Genomic DNA, 24,351 nt, shown 5'->3' with positions numbered 1-24,351 from the left:
GGTGGCGCCATCTAGTGGTCATGTGACGTTACAGTCGTGTCAAACTTGTGATTCACTCTTCACTTTAACATAAACCCTCTTCTACCTCACAGTGCAGTAAAAGATTCACACTGCAATTCACGTGGGCCTTCTCCAGCTCCCCACCCGACTGACATGCTTTAGAGGCGCTCAACTGTGGGCCTCATAAGACTCAAGAGCAAGGTAAACCCCTGGCCTCCGTGGTGCCCTTGAGCAAAGGCACTAAATCCTACCAACGGTACTAGACTGCTAATCTGTGAGTGGTTATGTGCTCTCTGGAAGAAAAAGCATAAAATGCATATTTAAAGTCAAGGAAGATGCATCACTGAGAAAAAATGGGCCATATAGTTATGTGTTTCACCGTAACGTGCAAAACAATAGTGTCACTTGCGCCTTTAAAATGCGTCGTATGTAACTAAATATATTCAACTGAGCTAATTAGCATTCATGCTACGTGCAGAAAACAAGTTTAAGAAGCTTCTGTTTGACTTTGAATCAAAGTTGCAACGCTTTAGGTTCAGAGGAAGCAAACCAGGACTGAACCATTCACACCGTCGCGGGGGTGTCTGGCACCCTCTGTAATTCATTCAAGATTCAACTCAAACTACGATGACCGTAAGTAATATGCAACGCGTGGCAATGACCACGTAAACGAAACGCAAACTTTATGTGATAAATATGAAAAAGACCGGTCATTTGCCCCTGACGGGTCACATTTAACAGAATTTACCCAACCAAATAACGTGGTCTGTCCCCTCTTCCATCCAGTTCTCTTTAGTGTTTGCCAATGTCGGAGGTGTAACTGGGGTCTGGCCCTGGACAAAGGTAATAAATACACTAAGATATTTGTCCCTTTTCTGTTGGATGGTGTCCGGACGGTTTCTCACGCTGTCGCCACTCCGTATATCATGTCGCCGTGGACTAAAATCCCCCCCACCACCCTTATACTTTCGTCGGAGGATGGGGCGTTATGGAGATGCTAGCAAGAGGGGTGCTCGGCCGATCAGCCATGATGAGCGACAGCCGGCCAAACTAGCGTCACAGAAAGCCGGCCAGAACCCCTACAATTCACCCGGGGAACCCCCCCGGCGACACGGCGGCGACGGCACGTAGGGCCGTCAATTCTGTCGGTTCGCTCTTACGAGCTGACATTTACGGGAAATTGCCGTTTTTTGAGCTCGTTGGCCACGTTAGCTTCGTGCTAAGCTGGGCACAGCCGGAGCAGCGGTGTGTTTCGGGTTCAGGGGTTGCAGACAGCCCCGCCGCTCGTTGTCAGTCACCCGCCCCCCTTCACCCACGACCCCCACACCTAACGCAACACACCGCCTCGAGGTTCAGGAGTCGCCGTGCGGGCGGGTTGTATGCATGTTACTGTGAGGGATGTACAGAAAAAGGGCGACAAGGATCGGGACGCCCCCCCCCCCCCCCCTCGCCCCCCCATCAGAACCTCTGGGGCAGTGGCCAAGATGCAATCGCGATGGCGTGCAGTGAATTCACGTCACGGATCGGAGTGGCGTTTGATTTGTGCGGACAACGGTTGATCTTAGTTGTTGGGGTAACAACCTGTCATCGTGATTTCCGGGTGAAGTCCACGAACACAGCGGTCACGTGGATGGGAGACGGTCGTCCACGAGGTGACGGGGTTCAAAGCCGGCATCTGTGCCCCAAGTGCACGGCGCTGGATTTGTCCACGCTGCAGGGGTCTGGCTCTGACCCTTTTGAGAGAAAAGTACATATTATTGTATATGTTGTGTGGGGTGGAGCCATCTTAGCAAGATGTTGTAATGCAGTTTGTAACTTTTTGATGAATTGAATACATTTTATAAACTCTGGTATCGTCATCTTTTGTTGGAGAGAAACGCATGGTGGCATATTATGTTCCCACACTGACCTGTGTGTGATGACATCCGCCAGAATACCTTATGGATAAAGAGTTTGATGTGGGATTTGTAAATTTGTACCAGGATTTTTGGATCCGCTCTGCTGTGTTAGCCTCTGTCGCCTTCATGTACGCCTTCCCACCTCACTTTAGCCTCGAATATAATGCCATTCAACTTCCTTTTGTCTTTTTTTTCAGGCTACTATCACAGGATTCTCTCCTTTTTTCCCCCCCGGGGAGCTTAGCAGCAGTAACATGAGCAAAGCGGCTTCAAAGAGCGCTTCATTGTCTGGGTGTATTAAGCTGCCAGTGGATGAGAATGTGAGATAGGCCTAGTGCTGCTCAGTTTGAAGCCACTTCTATGGACTTCGCCCGCAGAAATCCGTCAAGCAGATTGAAACTTGTGCAACGACCTGTGGCAAATAATGATGCACACTTATTGTTGTTTTGGTTTTTCTTAATCCAACAATCTAAAGCCCTAGTCTAAAAAGCGTTCAAATTGCCATCTGGTTTCAGGAATAGAGCATGGCTCAAGTGAAAGTACAGACCTCAGCACCCCTGGCTGGTCCTGGCCTCTCCCCCGGAGTATCCCCGACGGCCATGGCCAGCCCAGGAGCCCTGGGTCTGCAGCCCTCCGTCAACGGCACAGGCCCGGCCCCCACACCCGCCTGCCCTGCTCCTGCAGTCGGATATGGGGACGCCCCTGTGTCTGCTACATCGCCAGGTAAAACGCCAACAGTAACAGTAGTAGCAGTTTGTTTGCATCGTGGTGGTTTCTTCACTCGACTCCCACGTAGTTGTATGTATGTATGTGTGTGTGTGTGTGGTGTGACCATGTGACTTAGCAAGCTGCGTGCTCTGTTCCAGGCCCGCCCCAGGAGAACATGGCAAACCCTAAAGAGAAAACTCCAATGTGTTTGGTGAATGAGTTAGCCCGTTTCAATAGGATCCAACCACAGTACAAGCTCCTCAATGAGCGAGGCCCTGCACACGCTAAGGTGAGGAACGGACAAACTGCGTTGTGCTGGCTGAAAAAAGTCTTTACTAATCTGTCTTATCGTCTTTTGTAATACCCACTCTTAAAAATTACTGTCTGTTAACATTTCCCTTGGTTTACTTGCGTTCATACAAAGGTTTTAAATAGTTATTTATGGAATTTTCTCCTGCAATCTTTTTGATACCATGGCATTCAACAATTAAATGTTGGCCAGGTGGAGAATAGCTATACAGGATCCAGAGGGATATTTGTAAAAAAGAGATGTGTGTGTGTGTATATATATATATATATATATATTAAATAACTGCTGTCAGGTAATTTTTCTCCATCTCGGTGCTTCAAGATCTTCACAGTGCAGCTGACTCTTGGGGAGCAGCTGTGGGAGGCCGAGGGCACCAGCATTAAAAAGGCCCAGCACTACACAGCCGCCAAAGCGCTGGACGAGAGTGTCCTTCCCAGGCCGGCGCCCCGCTCTCCTAAAGTGGACATCAACAGCAACCCAGGTACTGCAGCCACGACAGGATGTTTTTGTGCTGTGTGCTGAGAATGTGTCTGTGAAGGATATGGGTAAGCCCACTTGTGACTAGATAATATTATACAAGTGCAAAATGGCTATTTTAGGAGGTTATTTGGTGAAAGCTACAAAGTAAGTTATGTCGGTCACCTAGTGTTTTTTTTTTTTCGACCCCCAACTGAAATATTTAAAGTAATTGGAAACGGTACTTTAGGGCTAAGACACAGATGCTGATAGCAGTTGCAGCAGTCTGACATGGTAAGATGGGATAACATCTGAAAAAAGGCCCTGTGAAGACTGTCAATAGTCAGCTTATCTTTCCCGAGCCGCACTGCTAAATGTGACACTTATTTTAAATATATTTGACCTTTTCTACATATATTTTCCATTGTAGCATAAAAAGCGTAGTTTTCTTTTTTCACACATACTTTTAACCTTAAACATTACAACCAGTTGACATATGATGTCATCCTAGACTTTGTTAATCAGTCTTTATTTTAATTTAATTTTCCATATTTACCTGCTAGTTGAATTCATGAGCATGTTAACATCTCACGGTTTTGTGAGTCTTTTTCTTACTTGTTGTTCTAAATTGAACATTTGTTCATTATTTTTAATTGAATATGTGACCGTGGCGTTGGCGGCAAAATAATAATTTTGCACCTTACTTGTTAAATACTATGTGTGCATTATTTAAAGCTGCCGGCACTACAGAAATGACTATTATGACTGTACAGCCCTATCGTGTAAAGGGACTCTGTTCCTGTCTTCACTTCCTTGCGTCACTCCAAGCTTGTCAGAGAGGACATTTAACATCAACTTCTTAAGAGGTTTTAAGCAGCAAACACAGAATACAACATCATGTGAGTGTTCAACAAGGAGTTATGAGAGAGGATACAACGGCTTCAACATGTCACTTCAGATGTTTAATTCTGTTGTGGATAGTTTTTAAATACTGTGTTCACCTCTGTGTCTGTGTTGACCTCTGTCCCAAAAATGGCTCAACAAAAAGTGTAATTACTCTGTAACTACTTTGTCTATTTGGACAATTTTAAAAATGTTTTTAAATGGTTCCATCAGTGCCCTCTTGTGTTCATATTTGGATCTGAGTGTATTCGGGAAATGAGGACCACCCATCCGTGTCACAACTTTATATGTGCTTGTGTAATCCTAATGAAGAGGGCTGAGGTGAAGAGTGAATGGATGTACGTGGGTGAAACACCGTTCTATCTCTGTTATTAACGAGAAGTTTCAGTTTTTATTTATTTACTTTTTAACTGCAGGAGTTTGACTTCCAGGCGTACCTCTGAAGCCACTGGCCCTATTTATATAAGGCATGTTTAGAACACAGCCAGGACAGAGCCACTCAAAAAAGCCCAGGTGTAGATGTTTTTATTTTCACCCAAAACTAATAACATTAGTCCCTCTTACCTCCAAAGCCCTCGGTGGCATTTAGGAGTCAAACACATTAAATCCATCTCTTTAATTACTCGAGAAAACCATGGGCGGGTTATGCAACATCAGACAGGTAGGTAGGTAGAAATGTTGTGTTAACGTGCCTATCGAAAAACATCTACTAAAGTCGGGTTGGTGCTCATGTGAAACATTGTTAAAAGTAAATTTGGAACTTCACATTTATTTCCTTTTTTTCAAATGGAAATATTTCTTAAATTCTACTAACGCTTGATATTATATGTTTTAAGCAGCTGTCCCTCGGGTTGGTTTGTATCTTTTGAATGTCTCTTGTCTTATACAGGCAGTATAACACCCACAGTGGAGCTGAACGGTCTGGCCATGAAGAGAGGGGAGCCAGCGATCTACAGGCCTCTGGACCCCAAACCCATGCCCAACTACAGAGCCAACTACAACTTCAGAGGGATGTTCAACCAAAGGTGAGCTCCCCCCCCCCAATAGCTGTGGAAACAAAGCGGGCTCGATGGGATCTTCCACGGTCAAATTCGCTCTCTCCGGTTGTTCCCATTTAGTGTAGTTCCATTCAGAGAGACACAAGTTTTAGTTTCTTTCATTGAACCAACATTGGAGCTTGATTTTGATCTTAAATTGTAGACTTGTGACTCAAACGCTGTGCTTAAAGGTGAGCTCTGAGATTTCTCTGTGTGGACACGTGCTTGATGCGCCTACAGGCCGTACACATGTGTGGCAGACGTGGCTCTGCGCTCCGTGTGTTTTCCTGAACTGATGAACGTGGTGGCCTCACAGGGGTCCCTGCGCACGCTCCGTCTCTGTCGAACCTTCTTTCTTCCCGTCCCCGTTATTTCACTTTAACTGGAACCATCCAGCCAACGTCCAAAAAACCCCATAAAAATGCCACCGAGTCGCTATTGATGATCGGCTCTCCGTCAGGGCAGGAATGCTATTTGGGATGCGTTTGGCTCATGTCATGCTGCCAGTTTAGAAAGGCCACTTCTTGGGTTGAGTGGACAACAACAACAAATTTGTTTACCAAGAGAGTACTGTGAGATGTGAAAGCAATATTTTTGCTGTGTTAAAAAGGCAAAGCATGCATGTCAGAGCTGTTTGTGTATACAAAGTTGGCATTTGGCTTTGTGAATGTCAGATTTTTATAAATATTTAACCATAGTTGTTAAAGGGTTATGGATGATCTTATTATGATATCATTCCAAATGTGTGTCACAAGTTGTGTGCACTGTTTACAGCAGAGCTGTGAGACTCCACAGCACACTCCTGCACTATAGGGTCGCTTTCAGGATCCTCCCCACCCCCCCAGATGGCAGTGTTTCCTTATTTTCCGAAACTCAAAAGCACAGCTTTTATAAGGTGATTGAGCACCCATTTTGTAACAGGCAAGGTAGGAGCGTGGTGAATTGATAAAGGTTTTTCATAAGCGCGGACCTCTGCAGTGTGATTTCTTTCTTTTTCCACAGAGTTTCTTATTCAGGCCCCGAACACAGCGACTGAGAAGAGAAGGTGTCTGTGGTGCTCGCTGCGTAAACCGTGGCTCTTTAAAGTCCTACGCTAAGGTATTCTGCAGCCAAACATTTTAAAATGTAGATGCGTCGTCAGAAAAAGAAGAAGAGGAAAAAAAAGGCTCTGCGATTTGGGTTGCAGGGTCGGGTGACCGAGTGTAGTAGTCAGCAGACAGTCTAGCATCTGGCTCACATCTTCTCCTATTTGATCCATGCAGGAACAAACAGGAGGGGAAAGACAAATGTCTCTGGGGTAGAGGAGAAAATCTGTTTCACAGCATCTGTCTGTCAATGTCATATGTCACAGGGATGAGTTTCTCAGGGACTGGGTCTGTGAGGAGGGGGGAACCTCATGGTTTTTTTTTGTTTTCCTCTGTCATTTTATAAGGAAAAGACTGGTCTGTGTGTGTATGTGTGTGTGTGTGTGTCACACAGACGACATGGAGGTGTATATCATCCCAAGGGCACTTATGTTTTCATAAGGTCTGTTTCTTTCAGTGTAGTCGAGCCCTGTGGATTAATGAAAGCGAGACCTTCGGAATATGAATCCCATTCCATCAGATGAGCGGAGTGATGGGCCGCATTCACAATCGGTCACCTTAATGATACCGCGGGGGAAAGGAAGGGCTCTCTATGCCCATGTCCTTACCTATTATGATGAATAAGAGTGAGCCGGAGTCATGTTGATGGAAAATTGTACCATTAAAAGGGCAGCCTGGCTCTGATCCATCAGCGCTCTAATCACCACCAAGACCAGTATTGATTCATTCAGAAAGTGCCCTGATGAGAAAAGACGGCGCTAACATAAAATGTGCATTCATCGGTGTCTTAATGAATCTTATTTATGGCGACGGGGCCTGTGCATAACTCCTTTCCCGTCCAGATCCAGGTTTAATTCATCTCTGTTATCCAGCTGTCATAACCGCGCCATTGTTCCCCCTCGAACACTCAACGCACTTGGACGTCTTTATCAGCTCATTCTATCAGTAACTCAGCGTCTGTGAAACATTATATTGAAATTTAGCCCTAATGATTCAATCATTGAATCAGGGAAATACTTTTGCTATCAAGAAATGGATGACGTCAACCTGTGTTTTTTTTTTTTTTTTCCACCATGGACAATCCCCCATTCGTGTGTTATCATTGGAACACCTGATTCCAGTGACTCATACTGCACCCTGCAGTCCATCCGCGCTGCTCCCAGCTTTCCTCTCTCTGCTGTGCTCCCGGGAGGGGAGGGGGGGGGGGGGTAGGCATCCTGCATTCACTCAGAGTTGAAATTCGGAGAGGAATTTTCCTGTTAGAGCGAAGGAGAGCAGTCGGGAGTCGCCCACCTCTTCCTAGCACTCATTTGTTAATGATAGCGGGAAGAACAGTGGGCCGAATGACGGAGGAGGGGGGGAGGGGGGGGGGGGGGGGGGGGGGTTGCGCCATTTCCTCCCTGTGATGATGATATTCAGATCATCAGCTGGCCGAGAGGAATAGTGGGTCACCTGTGCTGCGCAGCGTTCGGCAGCCGCAGTAAAAAAACAAACAAACAAAAAACAGGCTAAGTAATGATGAAACCACATATAATTATCATCAAAATGTACGGCCTTGCTCTGGCGTACGAAGCATTCTGTATTTTTGGGGCGCTATTGTTACTGTTTCGTTTAATTAACGCTACCTGGCCAGCAGACAGACACGGTCAGCGACTAGCCTCGGAAACGAGGAAATCGTGTTTTTAGAGAAATGAGGTGGCCCTTCCTCTGCAGCGCCAACATCTGTTTCTGATGCTGGCGGCTAGATCAGCGGTCAGCCGGCTTTAACAGCTGGGGGAGACTTTTGACGGAGATTGTGTCACATAATCGGTGTATTTGTGAAGACTCAGTAATCATCCCCCCTCCCTGAGGAGACATTGCTCTGAGGCCTGTTTAGTATTGGTGTCAGAACCCATTTCTACCAGTGGAATTATTATTATTATGAAGTATGAATAACACTAATTTAGTGGGCTCCAAGGAGGGTAAATTGTGGGCTCACCCGCTCGAGGTGGCCACAAATGAGAAACCAGATCTATTTTCACGTTCTCCTGCTGAATGTGTTGATAGTCATGGGATGGCCAACACCATGGCCCTATTAAGGGGGAACATTTGTTAGTATTGTGTTTCAAGTTCATCCCCCCCCCCCCCCCACAGGGGCCGAACGGTCAAATCTGCATGTGTGGCTTGTAGTTATCTTTTGTGTGTCTCTGTGTGTTCGTGTTAGAAATATAAAAGGACAGTTGCCATGGAAAGATAATTATCCTTGAAAGATGAATACCCTCCTCCTGCCTGCATGACATCAGAAAAGCATCACACACACACACGGTGTACATCGCTAACTGGGCCAACCTGGCATACTGAAAAGGCAAATCTGCCCATGAGCGCTTTCCTATATCTGACATTTCCTCTCCTCCTGTGCTACGTGGACATATCAGATGTCCTCTGAGGTCTTCTTGACACACACGGACGCAGTTTGTTTTGCTCGCCTCACTTTCTCCCGCCGCAAGTTTGTGTAGTTTGCTTATAGCGGTCTGGTTTTGGGTCTTTCAGAATCTCATGGCACCCAAACGGGACACCGTGTTCTCGTTCACTCGGACATTCCACAGATATGATTTGTCTTACTCTTATCCGGCGTCACCGCTGTCCAAAAACAAAAGTGAGCTGCCAAAGCCAACAAGGTACGTTAATTGCGTACGTTTTTTTTGTTTTGTTGTATTTTTCAATCATTGTGCGTCTGAGGATCAATGAATCCGATGCACTGAGATGGTTCATAAGTTACCACGGGCTACGTGCCAGAACAAAGGACATTCCGTCCAAATTGTAAAAATGGGTGTAAGCTCATAAAGCAGCGGTTTTTATAGAGGGGGGGGGGGGATTGGAATACATGGTCCAACATAAACAAACGCTAAGAATGATTTGTGCTGTGAGAGTCGATGACAAAGAAGCCTGCTTCGTCCTTTCATCTTCCCTCCGCTGAGTGGAGGTTTGTGTTGTGTATCCCAGTGTGTCTTCTTCTCCTCTTCTGCCTTGATGTATTGAATGCAAGAAGAAGAAGAAGAAGAAGAAAAAAAAGAGCCCAAGGCCATTTTGTACCAAGCGGGTTACACCAGTAGAGAATACCTTTTGTCATCGGTATGTTTGTCCGGGTGAGTCAGACGGCTTTTACCGGCCTTCCTCACTTCTGTTTTTTCATGCGAATAAACACCACAGGTATCTTTTCCCAGGATATCGGTGCCCTTCTTTTTTGGATTCCTGTCATGGCTCAACGGCTGCAAAGAGAGTGCGTGGTCGTCTCGGCGGACTGCGCCGCTTTTCCATTTCCCCGACGTTGTTTGCGTGTCTGCTCTGCGGAAACGTGAGCGCTGTGTCACGCTTCCTTTGCCTGGACTGAGGCTTCTGTGAAATTCCCAGATTGCGGAGATCTTTCATCCCCTTTTATCCCACAAAAAATGCCTGTTTTTATTACACTTTGAGTCTCTACATTGGCACCAAGGATGCTGATGCATCGAAGCATCATGCGGCCCATTTCATTTTTTGTTTTTATCTTTACAAAGACATTAACAGGCCTTTATCGTTCTCTATTCATTTTCCAGTACAATTGGGCTTATACAGGTACTTTTTCTGACATGTCTGGGGGGAAGCATATACTTCCGTTCTATCCTTGTGATCCTTAATCACTCTCCTGCGGTTAAATGCGTAAGCAGAATATGTAATGAGGAAAACGGATATAACACAAGTCTATTAAAAATGTTCCACTCTGGTTTGAATCGTCTCGCCAGCATCAGACACACCTTTTGCACTGTGCACGTGCGGAGCTCCCAGCGCCATGTGACTTGTTGGCGGAGCTGTCCTCTGGCATCATTACAAAGCTTTTCAATGCAGGGGAAGTCAAAACAAAGTTTGTTGTGTTAAGTGATGCCGTGCTTCTTCTTTGGTGGTCCTACAGCTCGGAGCTCACCGGGAACACTGAGGAACCTGAGCGACCGTACTTTGCATCGTGTAATTGGTTCTCTCTCTGAACAACACCGTTCGCTCCTGACTCGCTGATCCAAAGAAAATTTCACCAAATTTACCAGGCTGTATCATTGCTTGATGACTGAACCAATTAGCTGATTCTTCTGTGCAAGCTGCTCCTAGGTGATCGTACAAGCACCATAGTGGTTACATTTTAAGATGTCTATTAGTCTCTGATGCACATTCCAGACCGTTAATAAGCAGCAACTGTCAGTCGGTAAAAAGAGTGTTGCCTGGGAGACGCATGATGAAGGGAAGTCGGGGAGGCTGAGCTGGAACAATTTGGCCATAACAAATTCAAGGTGTTTCCTTCTAGGAAATGGCAGAGAGGATTTTCTTTAACAAAGCAATTAATTTTCCTCCGTTAATGATAATGAACGTGAAAACAGCAGGTCACAGTGCAAGACTCTTAATGAGGACAACAGGGTTAGATTTTTAGAATGATCCCCCCCGCCCCCCCGCCAGCCATTCCTCTCAGCCAGCCAAGTCCTAAAAGTCGGCACTAGAAGGTTAAGAAGTCATTTTTCTTTCATTTATTTAATTTCCGCTGTGTCACACAAATGCTTCGCACACGCTGGCACCTCTTCTGTCGCTCACGGATTTTCCTGCTTGGAGAGGTGAGAATCATTGACGCGAGGCCTGTTTTTAGTCCGACCTTTTCCATCGGTTTCTCCCACTGCTGACATTAAATAAGGTCTTTTTTTTCCTTTTACCCAGTAAGCCTCTTTGGCGCGCTACCTGTCGGTTACAGCGCTTTTTAAGCCGTTGTGTTTGGAAACTATACTTGATTTACGTGGGTGACTCAGCAGTAAAAGTGTGACATGAGAGCTGGGGGGGGGGGGGGGAGGAGGAGGAGGGCGGCACACTGATTGCAGAGCTCGCACAAAGAGAGCTTTTAATCTCTGGTTCAAAATTGAAACCACAACAAACAGCAGAAACAATGACTACTTGTCGGATTGGACAATTTCATTAAAAGTTTCTATGAAAACCTATTTTCTAAACACCTGTCTGTTAGCAGTTGCCCATAAATGGCTGTTTTCGGTAGAGGCGGCGATATGAGACGCAGGAGAGAGATGAGGTCAGGAAAAACATGGCCGCCATTAGCAACTTAAACGAAAGGTTTTGTTTGTATTCACGTGTATTACGTTGTTCACCTTCACAGTGTGCAAGTGTAATGTCCCTGAGTCCCAGTTTGATTGATTTTATAGTTTATGAATTGTCATGCACTCATAAGTCTAGTTTATGGAAAGGCTCTTGGAATGTAATCCACGATGCCCTCTGAATTAAAGCTGGCAGTGCTTTTGCAGGCTGAACATGGCTATCAAAGGACATGTAATATAGTCGCAACCTTTACATAGTCCGATGATCAAGCTAGAGATTTAAAACTTACAATGCATTTAAATTCGGTACTGGATCTTTGCGCCATTGTCCACATCGTGCTTGGAAATACCAACCAAGGATGGACACAGGGAATGAAGAGGGGGAGCAAACGCCAATAAAAAAATACATTTAAAAAAGTCTCACAACCGGAGAAGAAAGTGCAGCTGGTGGACTAGTGAGCCGGTCCAAGATTTTGCAAGATGGTAATTAATTCTTTGTTTAGTTTTAGCAGAATGACATGCTCCGGTTTTGCTGCATCAACGACCTCTACCCCTCATTTATCTACTATTTACCCCTTTTCTGCCCTTCTGGCTTTGGATTCTTATATTTTTTCAGTGTCCTGAAAGCGCTCCGTCACTCCTCCTTCAGTAACATCGCATTTAGCAACTTTATTCAAACAAAACTGACCCCTTGTGAAATCCACGGCACATCGAGTCGTCACTAGTGGTGTTTGACCCTCAGCTGTGGATTCCTCCTCTTCCTCCTCCTCCTCCTCTTCCTCGGTACACTGTAATTCCTCTGCACTGTTTTCTGGCCCATTTCACCCAAATAGCCCCCCGTGTCTGATTCCAGGAATAAAATAGAATAGTTTTTAAAGCAGCTTTTGGAGTAAGTAACAGTCCTCCCGGTCTCGTTTATCTGTAAAAATGAATCTAATGTATAAAGTTGCTTTACTTTCCTGAAATCATTGAAGTTATTACTTTGAGTATGTTCATTGGGATTAACTATTAATCTGTAACCCTTCCAACACTTTTTATTACATACCACTTACTTAAAGAACATTCCTTTTAAAGTGTTATGTTAGCTATGGAGTTGTGTATTGCATTCTTTATTTTTAGTAAGCCATCATAGCACAAGCAAGGAAGAATTATATTCAAGCGCAGCAACACAAACGGACCAAAATGTGGGACGTCATCCCACAACCTTTTTTGTAGTCAATTATCACAGCAGCATGAGGCCGAGTCACAATGGCCAGTAAACATATGCAAAAGTGAACAAACTATCCGACTCTACTGTTTTATACAAAGACCACCCACATATTGTACTGCCATATTATCCAGTAGCTCATTTACCTTTCAAGGCTTAAGCTCTTTATTTTATCTCTAACGAGTTGTATATGCGACCACCAACTAGGTCTCTAAAAAAAAACGCCAGTTGACTTGGCCGATTACAGTAAGAGATATATTCTGCACAGAAGGTAATTTAGTCTGTTCTCAGGGGCCATATGGCAGGTTTATGACTAAAAGGAAGTGCATTTATTTTTATTCATTTTTTTCATCTCCTGCGGTCAAGCTCAAGTTTGCCCAGTAACCGGTCCCATCCCGTGTGAAGTTACAGGCTGAGTAACGTTGGTTAACTCCCATCGCACTACACAAGGCCTTTCATCACTGTTCATTTAATTTTTTTTATTATCTTCAATTCATCCCGCGTGGTCACTATTAAATGTGTTCATTGTGCACATCACTATAAGTGGTACAAGCTTTCCCAGAATGCCACACCTATCCAGCACAGTATGTGGCACATGGGGGCTTTCCTCTGCATTTTTTTTTTTTTTTTTTTTAACATTACACAAATCGGATTATTTAGTGTAATTACATGACTTATGGGCTTAGTCATTTAAATAGTGGAAGACCGGTAACTTGTTAAGCAGCACATGCAGTGAGATACACATACAATCAGAAAGGAAATTGTTGTCCACGCCTCAGGAGGAATTAGTTTCCAGCCGAAATGTCACGCAGTCGTTTAATAATTGTGTGTGTGTGTCCACGTCCACATGTCGTTTCTTTGAATGATTGAAGATCAGAGACCAACCTTGATTAAGCCGGCCGGCATTAAAGAGAGCCGCAGGGAAGGTTCGCGCCTCAAAGTCAAATCTATTACTCGGTGCCAAACGCAGATGAGTTATCATTTGATTGGGTCGTTGCATCCCGAGTCACAGCAGACGCACACACACACATCATCACAGAGACACAGCGGTGTTTCTTTTTAATTTGTTCCCTCTGTGAGGTCTCCACACCCTCCCTGCAGGTGTCCTGGTCCAATTCCCTCTATGTAGTAATGATAATAACGCAAATACTAGTTGATAACACATGACAGGCAGATCCAGCCAACATGTGCAGATTCTTGTACTGGCCAGAGAGCACTGACGTGATTTTCCTGCCTTTTTTTTTCTTCTTCTTTTTGGTGTGTGTGTGTGTGTGTGTGTGTGTGTGTGTGTGTGTGTGTGTGTTTGCATGATTTCGGCGTGTGTGCGTGCGCTCTCCTGTGTTCTTGGCTGACTTGCTTGTGTGTAAGCCGCTACTTTCCCACGTTGTGGAGTAGGTTCTCCCACAGCCCATCCCACTCCTTCTCCTTCTTAGCCCTCTCTCTCCCTCTCTCTCCTCTCTGCACCTGTACTCGGCGCTCCGGCCCCAGCTGCTCCCATCTCGGCTCAGCGCTGTTGGCCGGAGCCCATGTTGCACTTGGCATGTCCTCTGAGACCCTGGGGCCACACTTGACGTGCGAGGGCCAGGCGGGCCCCCGTCCAGGGAAAGGCTCCCGTGGCCAGGAGGCGCTCGAAGCAGACGGATGAGAGGAGGGCTGTGGGCTGGAAAAAGACCTGCTGGAATTCTGGGAATAAAATGCTAACTCATTGTTAGTCCTGCTGGGCAGGAGATTTAGGAAAGATATGAACGGAAGAGGGAGAAGGAGGTTGACTTCCAGGGAAATGATAACAAATAAGTTGATAGAAGTGATCTGGTAAGACTTACTGTTGGTAATGAGGCAGTATTTCTGGTATTTCCGAGAAAAGGCGGAAAGGGTTCAGTTAGAAAGGGAACTTAATTGAGTTTCTGTTTATTACAACTCCTACTTTTCGGCCAGAATCTCTTATCAGTTGGGATGACACTGTGTGGCTTACATTGTAGCTGCTTAAATATTTCAACATCTCCAACTTATGCTTAGAAGTACATGGTTCTGACCGGATAAATACCGACGACTTTGGTGGTCCCGAGACAGCCCCACCACGATGTTCACGTTTTATACTTTTATTTGGATGGCGTGCAATGAAGGGCATGTTCACATGCTGTAATGGATGAATTGCAACTTGCACCATTGGTGGAATGCTGAAGGTCAAACTTGAATTGGTCCAATACTTTGTTTAATGACCAAAATAATGTCGAGCTAATGACACTTCCATCAGCCCCAGCTGTGCTTTGAGTTGAGCACGCTGATGTTAGCATGCTGCGCTAACCACTACAGTGTCTAAGTACTGCCCTACAGGCCTGTTAGTCATGTTATACTTTTCTGGAAGAGTTGAAAGATTTGATTTCAGTCATTTAAAATGTTAGCATATCTTCAGGGCGGTTTTTACTTAAAGAGCTGGTTCTGCTGTTGTGGAATATGTCCCTAGGACCCCAGACCTCGTTGTTTAATGACGTGCATGTGTGCTCTGCAGTAAGAAACGTTGAAAGTTTCCAGTGCACGCAGGAGTTCCTCGTGGGTTTTCTTACATCTTGTTTTGCCCAAATTCCAATCAAGTATCAAGTCTCCCTGCTTGCTGCATTGCAAAGTGGGATATTTTGCTACGGCTGAAACTTTACAGATACACATCGTGGGAAAGGAGATTGTTTCAATTAACTCCACCACATTCGGCAACTACTCATTTTCAGTCATTAACAGCTCCCTGCCAAAAGTAAAAATATTGAGTACATTTGGCAACGGACTCGAGACACGGTATTATGAATCAAAACTGCCATCGGTGTCTCCCACATATGGCGTGTGTCCTTGCGAATATTAAAGTGTATACTGGCAGAGAAGAACGAGGACAGGGAGACGGATATTAAAAAGTTCGGCGTCCTCTCCCTCCCACGTATAGCTTTCCCACTATTTCTCATTCCTTGTCCTCGATCCGGCCGACATTCTCAGCCCTTCTCGCCCTGACCCAGGAGGGGGGTATCACACACGCGGACTCGCAGACCTCTAAATCTGCTCGCTGACAGCTCAGTCCCTCTCTGTCGAGACCCGAATAAAGAGAGGAAAATCTATGGTCGGGGCCCGAAGAAAGAGGAGAGGATATATATGTCCCTGTGCTTTGTTTGCCATTCCAGGGCCGGGATTCAATAGCAAGACATCCGTCAAGTGGTTAGCCACGGGGCCTTTGTGTAGTAATTGACCCTGATGAAGTGGTGGGACTTTAATTTGGGAACAGTGTAAACGGTGTGAATTGATCGCTTGCCTCGTAATGACTGTGCTGCTCCGGTTTCTTGTGTCACGCACGTTTCTCTATACGTATTTATTCGTAGATGTTGACTGATTGTCTTTTGTTGTCCATTCCAGGTACCATTATCCTGTTCCTAAGATCTTCTATGTCCAGCTGTCTGTGGGGAGTCACGAGTTTATCGGGGATGGACGCACTCGCCAAGCAGCCAGACACAATGCTGCCATGAAGGCCCTGCAAGCCCTGCGCAACGAACCCATCCCCGAACGGCCACCGCAGGTACACACACACACACACACACACACACTGCACACTGCACACAGCTCCCACTAGCAGTGCGTACCAGCAGTTGTTTAACAATTCCCTATATTCGATGTCTACTCAATGCGTCAATATATATTTAATATACCCCCCCCACCCCTTTCCAATCCCGAGACGAGCATCCTTTTTTTCCGTTGTTGCTACGGTTACCTTGTTGACACGACCGCTCTGCGACGACTCTCCAATTCTCCTCCATATTTCATGAAACCCGTCCCACCGCCTCAGTGGAAGATGAAGAGAACGTCAATAAGCAACACAGAATTACATTTGGCCAATAACATGCCGATGAAAATATAATGTATTTAATGAATTACCAGGACATAAAAAAACCCAACGATCTGAGAGAGCTGTAAGCCGGACATTTGTGAGATTTGCTTGATGGGTCACTTCACAGAACATGACCCGGGGAAAATATGTCGACATTATTGATTGCTAATACATGCTCAGTTGTGCTGTGTGCACACAATTCCATCTTATGAAAACCACACCCCCACCGCTTTGTACTTGGTTGAGTGTCGCTCTGCTTGACCCCCCCCCCCCACCTCCCTCCCCTTCCCCCACACTTAAACTCTTGCTTTAATGAAAAGTAAGAGGATTTGTGCTGCTGATCTGTTGACGGTGTTCCAGTAGAGGCTCTATTAAAAGTGTTGCACAGTATGTGTGTGTTTTTGCAGACACTGAGGTGAACGTGTAACCACCTTTCATCCGATTGGATCCAAATCCACTTCAGCTCTAATTATTTTAATGTTTCATTTAAGCCTGGCGTTCTCAGTGGTTTAGTTTGCACCTGGCAAGAGTGTGGTTTCTCAACTTTCTTCTTTTTTTGTTTTTTTGCTTGTTGCCTACTCCCTACGTCCCTCTCCCGTTCCTCAGTCTTCCCTCAGGCACAACTGTTAACTGTTGTTATCATCTCCCACCGGAAATCAAATTACCCCGATCCTCACCGCCTGGCATCGCTGATGGTTATTCAAAACGCTTTGGCTCTCCTCACTTGCCCGACTCGCTGTCTTGTGGCGTCGGCCTCCATAAATGTGCTCTTTGTTCGCTGCTGCTTCTGAGTCTTGCTTTACAAATTGAGGCGCATTGTGTCTCCAGTCTACGCGTCCGTCAGCCTGTCTCGCCGTGCGTGTGCTCTTACATGTGTAAATGTGCCGATGCCCTCGGGCCTCTTAAGTTTTCTCTTTTAACCCTTGTCTATCAGACCTTTTTTATTTTTTATTTTGAGGAAGACCACAGATGAATTATCTGTGACACTCTAATTGTGTGGTGTTTTATTAACAAGTAGAGCAACAGTATACAACCGTAGAAAACTATATTATATAAAGATTAAATAATAAAACCGCTGACTCGACTCCTATTTATTTTATGATAAGCAGTCATTGTTAAAGAGTTCTGTCTATTGGGAGCCCCCTTCTTCCATGTGATGTAAACCTGTTACGAAATCAATTGCCCTTGAGTCACACATGTGAATGTGAAGCAATTTGTTCGCCCACGAACGCTGTTTCAGTCAAACCGCTCCTTCAGCCCAAGTGGTGAACCCATACGCTGCGTCTTGTGTTCCCAGGACACTCTGTGCAGCACACCCACAAGGAGAGGCAGCGCCGAAGGGCGATTAAGCCCTCGGGTTTGCCTTTGTCTCAAGAAGGTCTCTGATCTACTCGGTCACCCCGGGTCCAACACGCGCCGCTCGCACCCAGCGGCTCGTTAGCGCAGCCTGGAGAAGGGCATTCACGCTATTGTTCACACATGTTACTGCTTGTGAATGCTCCACAAGGTGCCCACGGCGTTATGTAACCGCGAAAAAACCCTGGACACAAATTAGAAAGGTTATGAAAAAAACAATAGGCGTGCATTACGAGATGCACAGGAAGTTCGTCCTGTGAGGTCCCTGCCCCCCCCCGGGTGCGGGTAGATGCGTCGTACCGCGTGACCGTTTTCTATGAAATCCAAGAGACTTTCGCAGCATGAATCATACGTCGTATCGGATCGCACAATGAGGCGGGCGAAAGGAAGACGCCCGCAGGGAAAGACTGCAGACATTCATATGCAATCAGACAAAGAGCTGGACATGAGAAGATAAGGATCCAAACAGAAGGCTGCATTCCTGTGGGCGACTGGCACCATAAAGGGCCCCGAGTTGTATGCTTTAAGATGTCATCTCTGTAGCGTGAACTACATTTCTGTGTTAGTAGAAGGGACCAATAGCCTTTTTGGTGAGTTGAATACAGCTATCATTCTTGTAGAGTCTGGCTTATCCATATTTCAACAAGTTCAAGCTCTGAAGGCTCCAACCGGAGTCATTGAGTATTAAATCCAAATTACTTCATAGTTCTCATTATTTTGCAATTTAGAAAATGTGCTTTGGAACACAAATCATTACTGAATTTTCTTCATTCATATCCAGGGAATGTTTCATGCTCGACAAAAACACTTATTCGGGATTTTGTTTTTTAGTGATTCTTGTTGCAAGGATTTTGATCTTTGCTATCAAAAAGAGTGAATAAGCAAAAAAGATCATAGTTCATTTACCCCACCCTCTACACACACACACACACACACACACACACACACACACACACACACACACACACACACACACACACACACACACACACACACACACACACACAGCTTTAAGAGGCCTTCTTGTGCAGGCAGTCATGTGCATAGAATACTGATCCATATCAGATAAGGATCATAGCCAGAAAACAGACATCCACTGTGTATGTGTATTGAAATCCTTGGTTTGATATGTGCCACAGAAACAGTTGGGGTAACTGTTTTGTATTTCCTGTTGCAACTGCCCCCCCCCCCCCCCCCCAAAAAAAATATATTTTAATTCCCCCAAAAAGACAACAAAAGTCAATTTCTGATTATTATTAGGACCTGTACAGCAGTCGTTCAGCACTTTGTGTTCACTACGGCGGTTTCATATGTTTCATGTCACTTTTTTGATTTTTTTGTTTTGTTTTATTGCTATTAGGAGAGCACCTTGTCAAACCTGTTTAAGCCCAATATCCACGTCGGTTGAGTTTCGTGTGGGATGTTGCTATTCTCACTGACACTTGTTCAATGGTAGGAAAAATACTGACATTTATTTGTGATCTGATCATATTTTGCTCTCTTTGGGTTTATGAGGCCTCTGCACAGGGATATAAATGTTGTGAGCTGCTCTTCCTGCTTTGGTTTCTATATTAAGGTCACCATATCAGAAACGCCAGTTATATGAGCCGGGTCAACCCAAAAAAGGGGGTTATTTCTACAAAAATACTAAACTAAACCTTTACTCATCAATAGAATATTTGAACCCTATAACGTAAAAGTGCCTTTCGCTTCTTGCAGTTTGACATTGAATGTTTTTGCTCCTTTCCAAGAGCCCAGAGGAAAAAGGGGAGCCCGAGGAAGGAAGTGATGCCAGCAAATCAGAGATCAGCCTGGTCTACGAAATCGCCCTGAAGAGGAACTTATCTGTCAACTTTGAGGTGAGGAAAAAAAAAAGACAAATATGGCCTCATCATCATTAAAATAAGACAGAGGCCACGCAGAATGTATGAGTAGTCGTGATGTGCGGTCTTCTTGTTACGAATACCTGGACTTCCTACTCCTCTCCCTCTACTTATTTGGGTTTGGGCTCACGCATCCATGAACTCATTGGAATTTGAAGGAGTCTCACTGACGATAAGGGAATTAAACTGCTCAAGGAAATGCAAGTTTTGCTGTATTTTCCCATCAGTGAGGTCACTTATCACTAGTGGAAATTCTTGTGGTGTCCGGTTGAAAGTGTTTCTGAGCTGGTGTAAGACATCTGTATGCATTCCCGTGACTCTCCCCTAATGTATTTTCAGGTCATCTGATTCATGTCAACCAAGGGTTTGGACTAGAATTTAAAATGATGCTTTTTGAATCATGTTTCTGGGGTCTGCGCGCTCAAGAGAGTCAAAGTATGATGGAATCAAATCCAAATTAGGTACAAAGTGTGTGTGAGTTATGAGGTAATTATTAAAACAATGCGTTGGAAGAAAAAATATTTTGGGATTTTCCTTTTCACGTCAGTCCATTCTTTGCCAGTTTAAGGCCCAGCATGTGGTGACCGTTAGAGGAAATTAACCTTTTAAGACTGGTCGGCTGATGGCTTTCTTGTGTTCACAGCTGTGTCCGCTAAAAGCATTTTGCACCAGAGAGTTGGTGACCTTGATAAACTCCCCGGGGAGCTTCCACTGGCGGAGACGGGTTCCCTGCATTGCTCGTTGTTTTAGGTTTCACAGAATCCAACCGCGGCTTTTCTAACCATTGAAATTACCATTCCCAGCTTCTCTAAATCAACAAGGAGGTCTGGTTTGTCCTCACACGACCCGCGGGCTCTGTTCTCTTTGGCTTTCACCGTATCTCCGCTGACTCATCCAATAGTCACTCCCCGATCCCCCTTCTCTTCTTCTTCTTCTTCTTCTGCTGCACTCTGCATGCTGCCAAAAACAAGGGAGGCTCAGTTTATTCTGTGTGCCCCCTCCCTTCCTCCACAGCATCCCTGCCTTCCACCTCCTTCCATCATTCCTAAAAATCCCACCGATGAGGGGGTGGAGAGACTGAGATGGAAGGGACACTGTTGACTTTGCCTGCTAATACAAGTTTACACAACATGGGTAAAAATCGACTTGAAAGCAGTCCAGTCATCCCTTGTTATCCCCGCCACACACACACACACACACACACATCCAGCTCAAAAATGATTTAGCTCATTAGAGCATGACATGACCGTCCTTCCTGGAACTACTATTAATAATTTCTCAGCCAGCTAAATCGGGCTTGATGTGATTCATTATCTGTTATGTGTTTCACTGTCAGCAATTACTTAACTCTCATTTCCTCATTTTTCCAAATTGGACCCTGACAAAAAAAAAAAAAAAAAAAAAAGCAGCCCGCTGGCACATTTCTCCAAGTGGTCTGGAGACTCTCCATTGCGGCTGTATGAAGAGCAGTAAATCAGTAACTTCCCTCCCCTTTGTCTTCATTTAAACAGTCACTCCACATCTCCGTCAACAAGCCGTGTGCGCTGTTTGTTCAGCCTCTTCTGGGCTATAAATGAGTGATTTTTTTTTTTTTGGTTTCCTTTATGGAAGTCATTTTTCACTGTTTTTCCACTGTTAATTAGTTTGGTTCTCCATTTCGGTACATTAGCCGGGGCCCATTTGTTTTCCCGTGCCATGTCAACCTAAAGTCTCTCATCCTCAATCAGTATGTTCCATACACACGCTGTGGCTGGAGACCCAGTGTCAATGACACATGCCTCTATGGTCTTTTTATATTTGCCCATCGGGGTCCGAAACATAACTCATTTGCCAAAGCAAAGCCTCATCTCTTCACCCCCTCCCCCCACCTCGCCATCACCTCACCTTTACCGCGTCGGCTGTTGAATGCGCTCAGAGGAAATGCATCCTACACAAACCCGAAGCGGTCATCTCCCACGTGAACGCCTTTGCGTGGGCGACCGTGTCTTTTTTTTTAAATTAACCCCTCTGAGTCACCGCTGGCGGGTGTCTGCTTTCCCTTCCCGCCGCGACGATGAGGGTCGCCGCCACCCCGAGAGCCAGTTGGCTCATTTAATCCCCCCCCGTCAGGCGATATCAAACAGATGTCCGCATCAAAGAAGGAACCCATCTATAAATCACAGCTCGTGTGTTGGATCTGAGACACGGGAGAACAGGGTCTTGGCCCAGAACCAACCCATCTTACGGGGAGCAGCTTCCCCTCGGGGGGAGGGGGGGGGGGGGGGGGGGGCTTGTCCATCCGCCGCCCGTCACAAAAGAGCCTTTCTTCCCTCTACCAGTCCCACGTCATTGTCCCGCCCTGCTCCCACCGCCTCCTCTTCCAGAGTACCTGGGGTCTTGCATGCACGGCTCCTCGGGGTATTGATGTCTCTGAGAGAAGCCGGCGAGAAGTCGCCCCGCCTAAGATAAAATATGGGATGAAGCAACAAGCAGACGAGGGTGGGGGGGGGAGAAAGAAATCAACATTGAATTACCAAGTGTTTCCCGTGTACAACCCGATCCTTGTGATTTGGGTGGTTGGACGGGTGTGTTTGTTTGCATGTGTGTGTCTGTGTGTGTGCGTTGAAATGAATAGAAGCGCTGAAATCCCATCGCTGCAGATCCCGTGTCGTCTGCCAGGAGACTGACTGCAACTCGTCTGCCTCCATCGCGGGCCAAGAGTCTGTGACACGCGCGCACACGTGCACACTCTGCCGACTGCGCCACACGCGCATGCCGCCCGCATTTCACTTCTCTTGATTCCTCTTAGTGGCCCGCACTCTTTGCCTTTGGGCAGCACCAATGGCTTGTCAATGCAGCATCTGCAGTCTTTTTTTTTTTTTTGTATTCAGTTTGAGCTGAGCGCTTAAAAGTTACAGACCCAAAGAGCGCTGAGTCCAGAAAGCCCGCTTCATTATAGTTTCCTAACCTTTACCTCTAAAAGGTCACCTTCTGTAGCTCATTTGTTAAATGGGCAAAGAATCAACTGCGTAAAACCCTAAAAGATGATCAAATCAGGGAGGCAAATTACGCAAATGGGTTCATTTCTGGGCCGGACCACGAGAGAGAGAGAAAAAGGCTCAGAGTGATCGAGAGCCGCTATAAAACCGCCGCTCACATCTCATCGTTCGCACCATACGGCATCAAAGCCGTCCGGCCGCAGACCCGCAATCTCATCTACTTTCTGTCTGTCGGCAGCTCAAATTTATATCTCAGCCGACCGCGGGGCGGCGATCCGTCATCGACGCCGCCGAGTTCAGAGATGGCGTGCGGCCCGTCCCGTCGAACGCCTTCCCGACAAGAAGCTGCCACGCTGCATTTCCTTTCTCTGGTGATGAGCAAGACCAGAGCAGGTCGCCCGGGTCGGACTGTGCTCGACTGTTCCAACGCAGCCCACACACATCCCGACCGTATGGTTAGACTCACGGTGCAGGAATGCTGATGTGCTAACGGGTACATTGACAGCAAACACAGGGGCCCCGGGTCAGCCATGTTAGCGAGAACGTCCTTCAGTTGGAATCAGTAGGAGTAGATAGGTCGAGGAAGCCTCAACACATCCTCCTTTTTGAGCTTGTGTTCAATCAAGTTTAATTTCACAGCGACGCAAACTGCTTTAACCACTTCCCCTACATCATTTGTTTTTTGCTGTAAAAAGGAGTGTTTTATCAATTTCTGATACTTTAATAACCATTTGGGCTTTACCTTTCCCTAATGCACCAGACCCCCATTGTCATTCCTCTTGTTAATTGGCCAAAGCGCAAGTTTGTGTGGGTATAACTGTATAGCAGGAGTGTGCACACATTATTCTTTGTTCTCAACGTCTGGTATTGGTCTGTGTTGATGTGCGAAGCATCTGAGGAATGCTCAAGGTTCTGCTTATCAGTTTAATCGTTTTTGTCGGTCGCTAGGTTCAAATAAGCGGTTTCTGGATTGCATCTGATTGCGGCAATTTGTGCTGTCTGCACCACAAATTAAGCTTGAATAAAGGAAAGCTTTGGTAGGTTTGGTTTCGGGAGTCCAAATAGCCGTGTGCCGAAGGACAGAGCGCCACGAATCCAAAGTGTCCCAATGAGCCCAACATGTACTGCTAGGCTGTTCGTGTGTGAAACCACGTTCTAACTCCAGCATTCTCTCCAAAAACAGATTGGGAGTACCCCACCTGCTGCGCACACACACAAACACACACTTGCACTTCACAGGAAGTGTATGTGATTGCAGAAGCATGACCTAACGCCAGCCGGTGTTTGTTTTAGATCTCCCAGGTGACCAGAGGCTAGAGGAAGGAAACTGAGCCCTCGTCACTAGAGACTGTCCTCTAGGAACATGTTCCTCTTCCTGTGTGTGTCTGTGTATGTGTGTGTGTCTGTGTGTGAGAACAATAATAATAATGGGTGGGTAGCATTGTGACCATCAAGAACAGATGTGTTGGACCACCTGGTGTAGCTGCACACACTCTCCTCATACATTTTTTCTAACTCGTATTCCATAGAAACTTATTGTGACACAGTTATCTGGACGTTTCATGTACGCACTCATTG

General features: G+C 45.8%; 1 protein-coding gene across 2 annotated transcripts in view; it reads left to right on the top strand.

The window, feature by feature from the left end:
• The first annotated feature begins 614 nt into the window (after window positions 1-614).
• The window catches only part of stau2 (staufen double-stranded RNA binding protein 2), a 65,969-nt gene continuing 42,232 nt past the window's right edge, over window positions 615-24,351 (top strand). For both annotated transcript variants that reach the window (XM_037455668.2, XM_037455667.2), the window contains exons 1-8: window positions 615-633; window positions 787-843; window positions 2,414-2,621; window positions 2,765-2,895; window positions 3,238-3,397; window positions 5,165-5,300; window positions 16,088-16,247; window positions 19,664-19,771. In XM_037455668.2, coding sequence (XP_037311565.2) covers window positions 2,423-2,621; window positions 2,765-2,895; window positions 3,238-3,397; window positions 5,165-5,300; window positions 16,088-16,247; window positions 19,664-19,771 — 894 coding nt within the window. In that variant the 5' untranslated portion in view covers window positions 615-633; window positions 787-843; window positions 2,414-2,422. The remainder of the gene's footprint in view (window positions 634-786; window positions 844-2,413; window positions 2,622-2,764; window positions 2,896-3,237; window positions 3,398-5,164; window positions 5,301-16,087; window positions 16,248-19,663; window positions 19,772-24,351) is intronic.

Source organism: Pungitius pungitius, chromosome 19, assembly GCF_949316345.1.
Source record: "Pungitius pungitius chromosome 19, fPunPun2.1, whole genome shotgun sequence".
NCBI lineage: Eukaryota > Metazoa > Chordata > Actinopteri > Perciformes > Gasterosteidae > Pungitius > Pungitius pungitius.
Note: the sequence above shows the minus strand (reverse complement) of the source record. Positions and strands in the feature narration are given on the sequence as shown.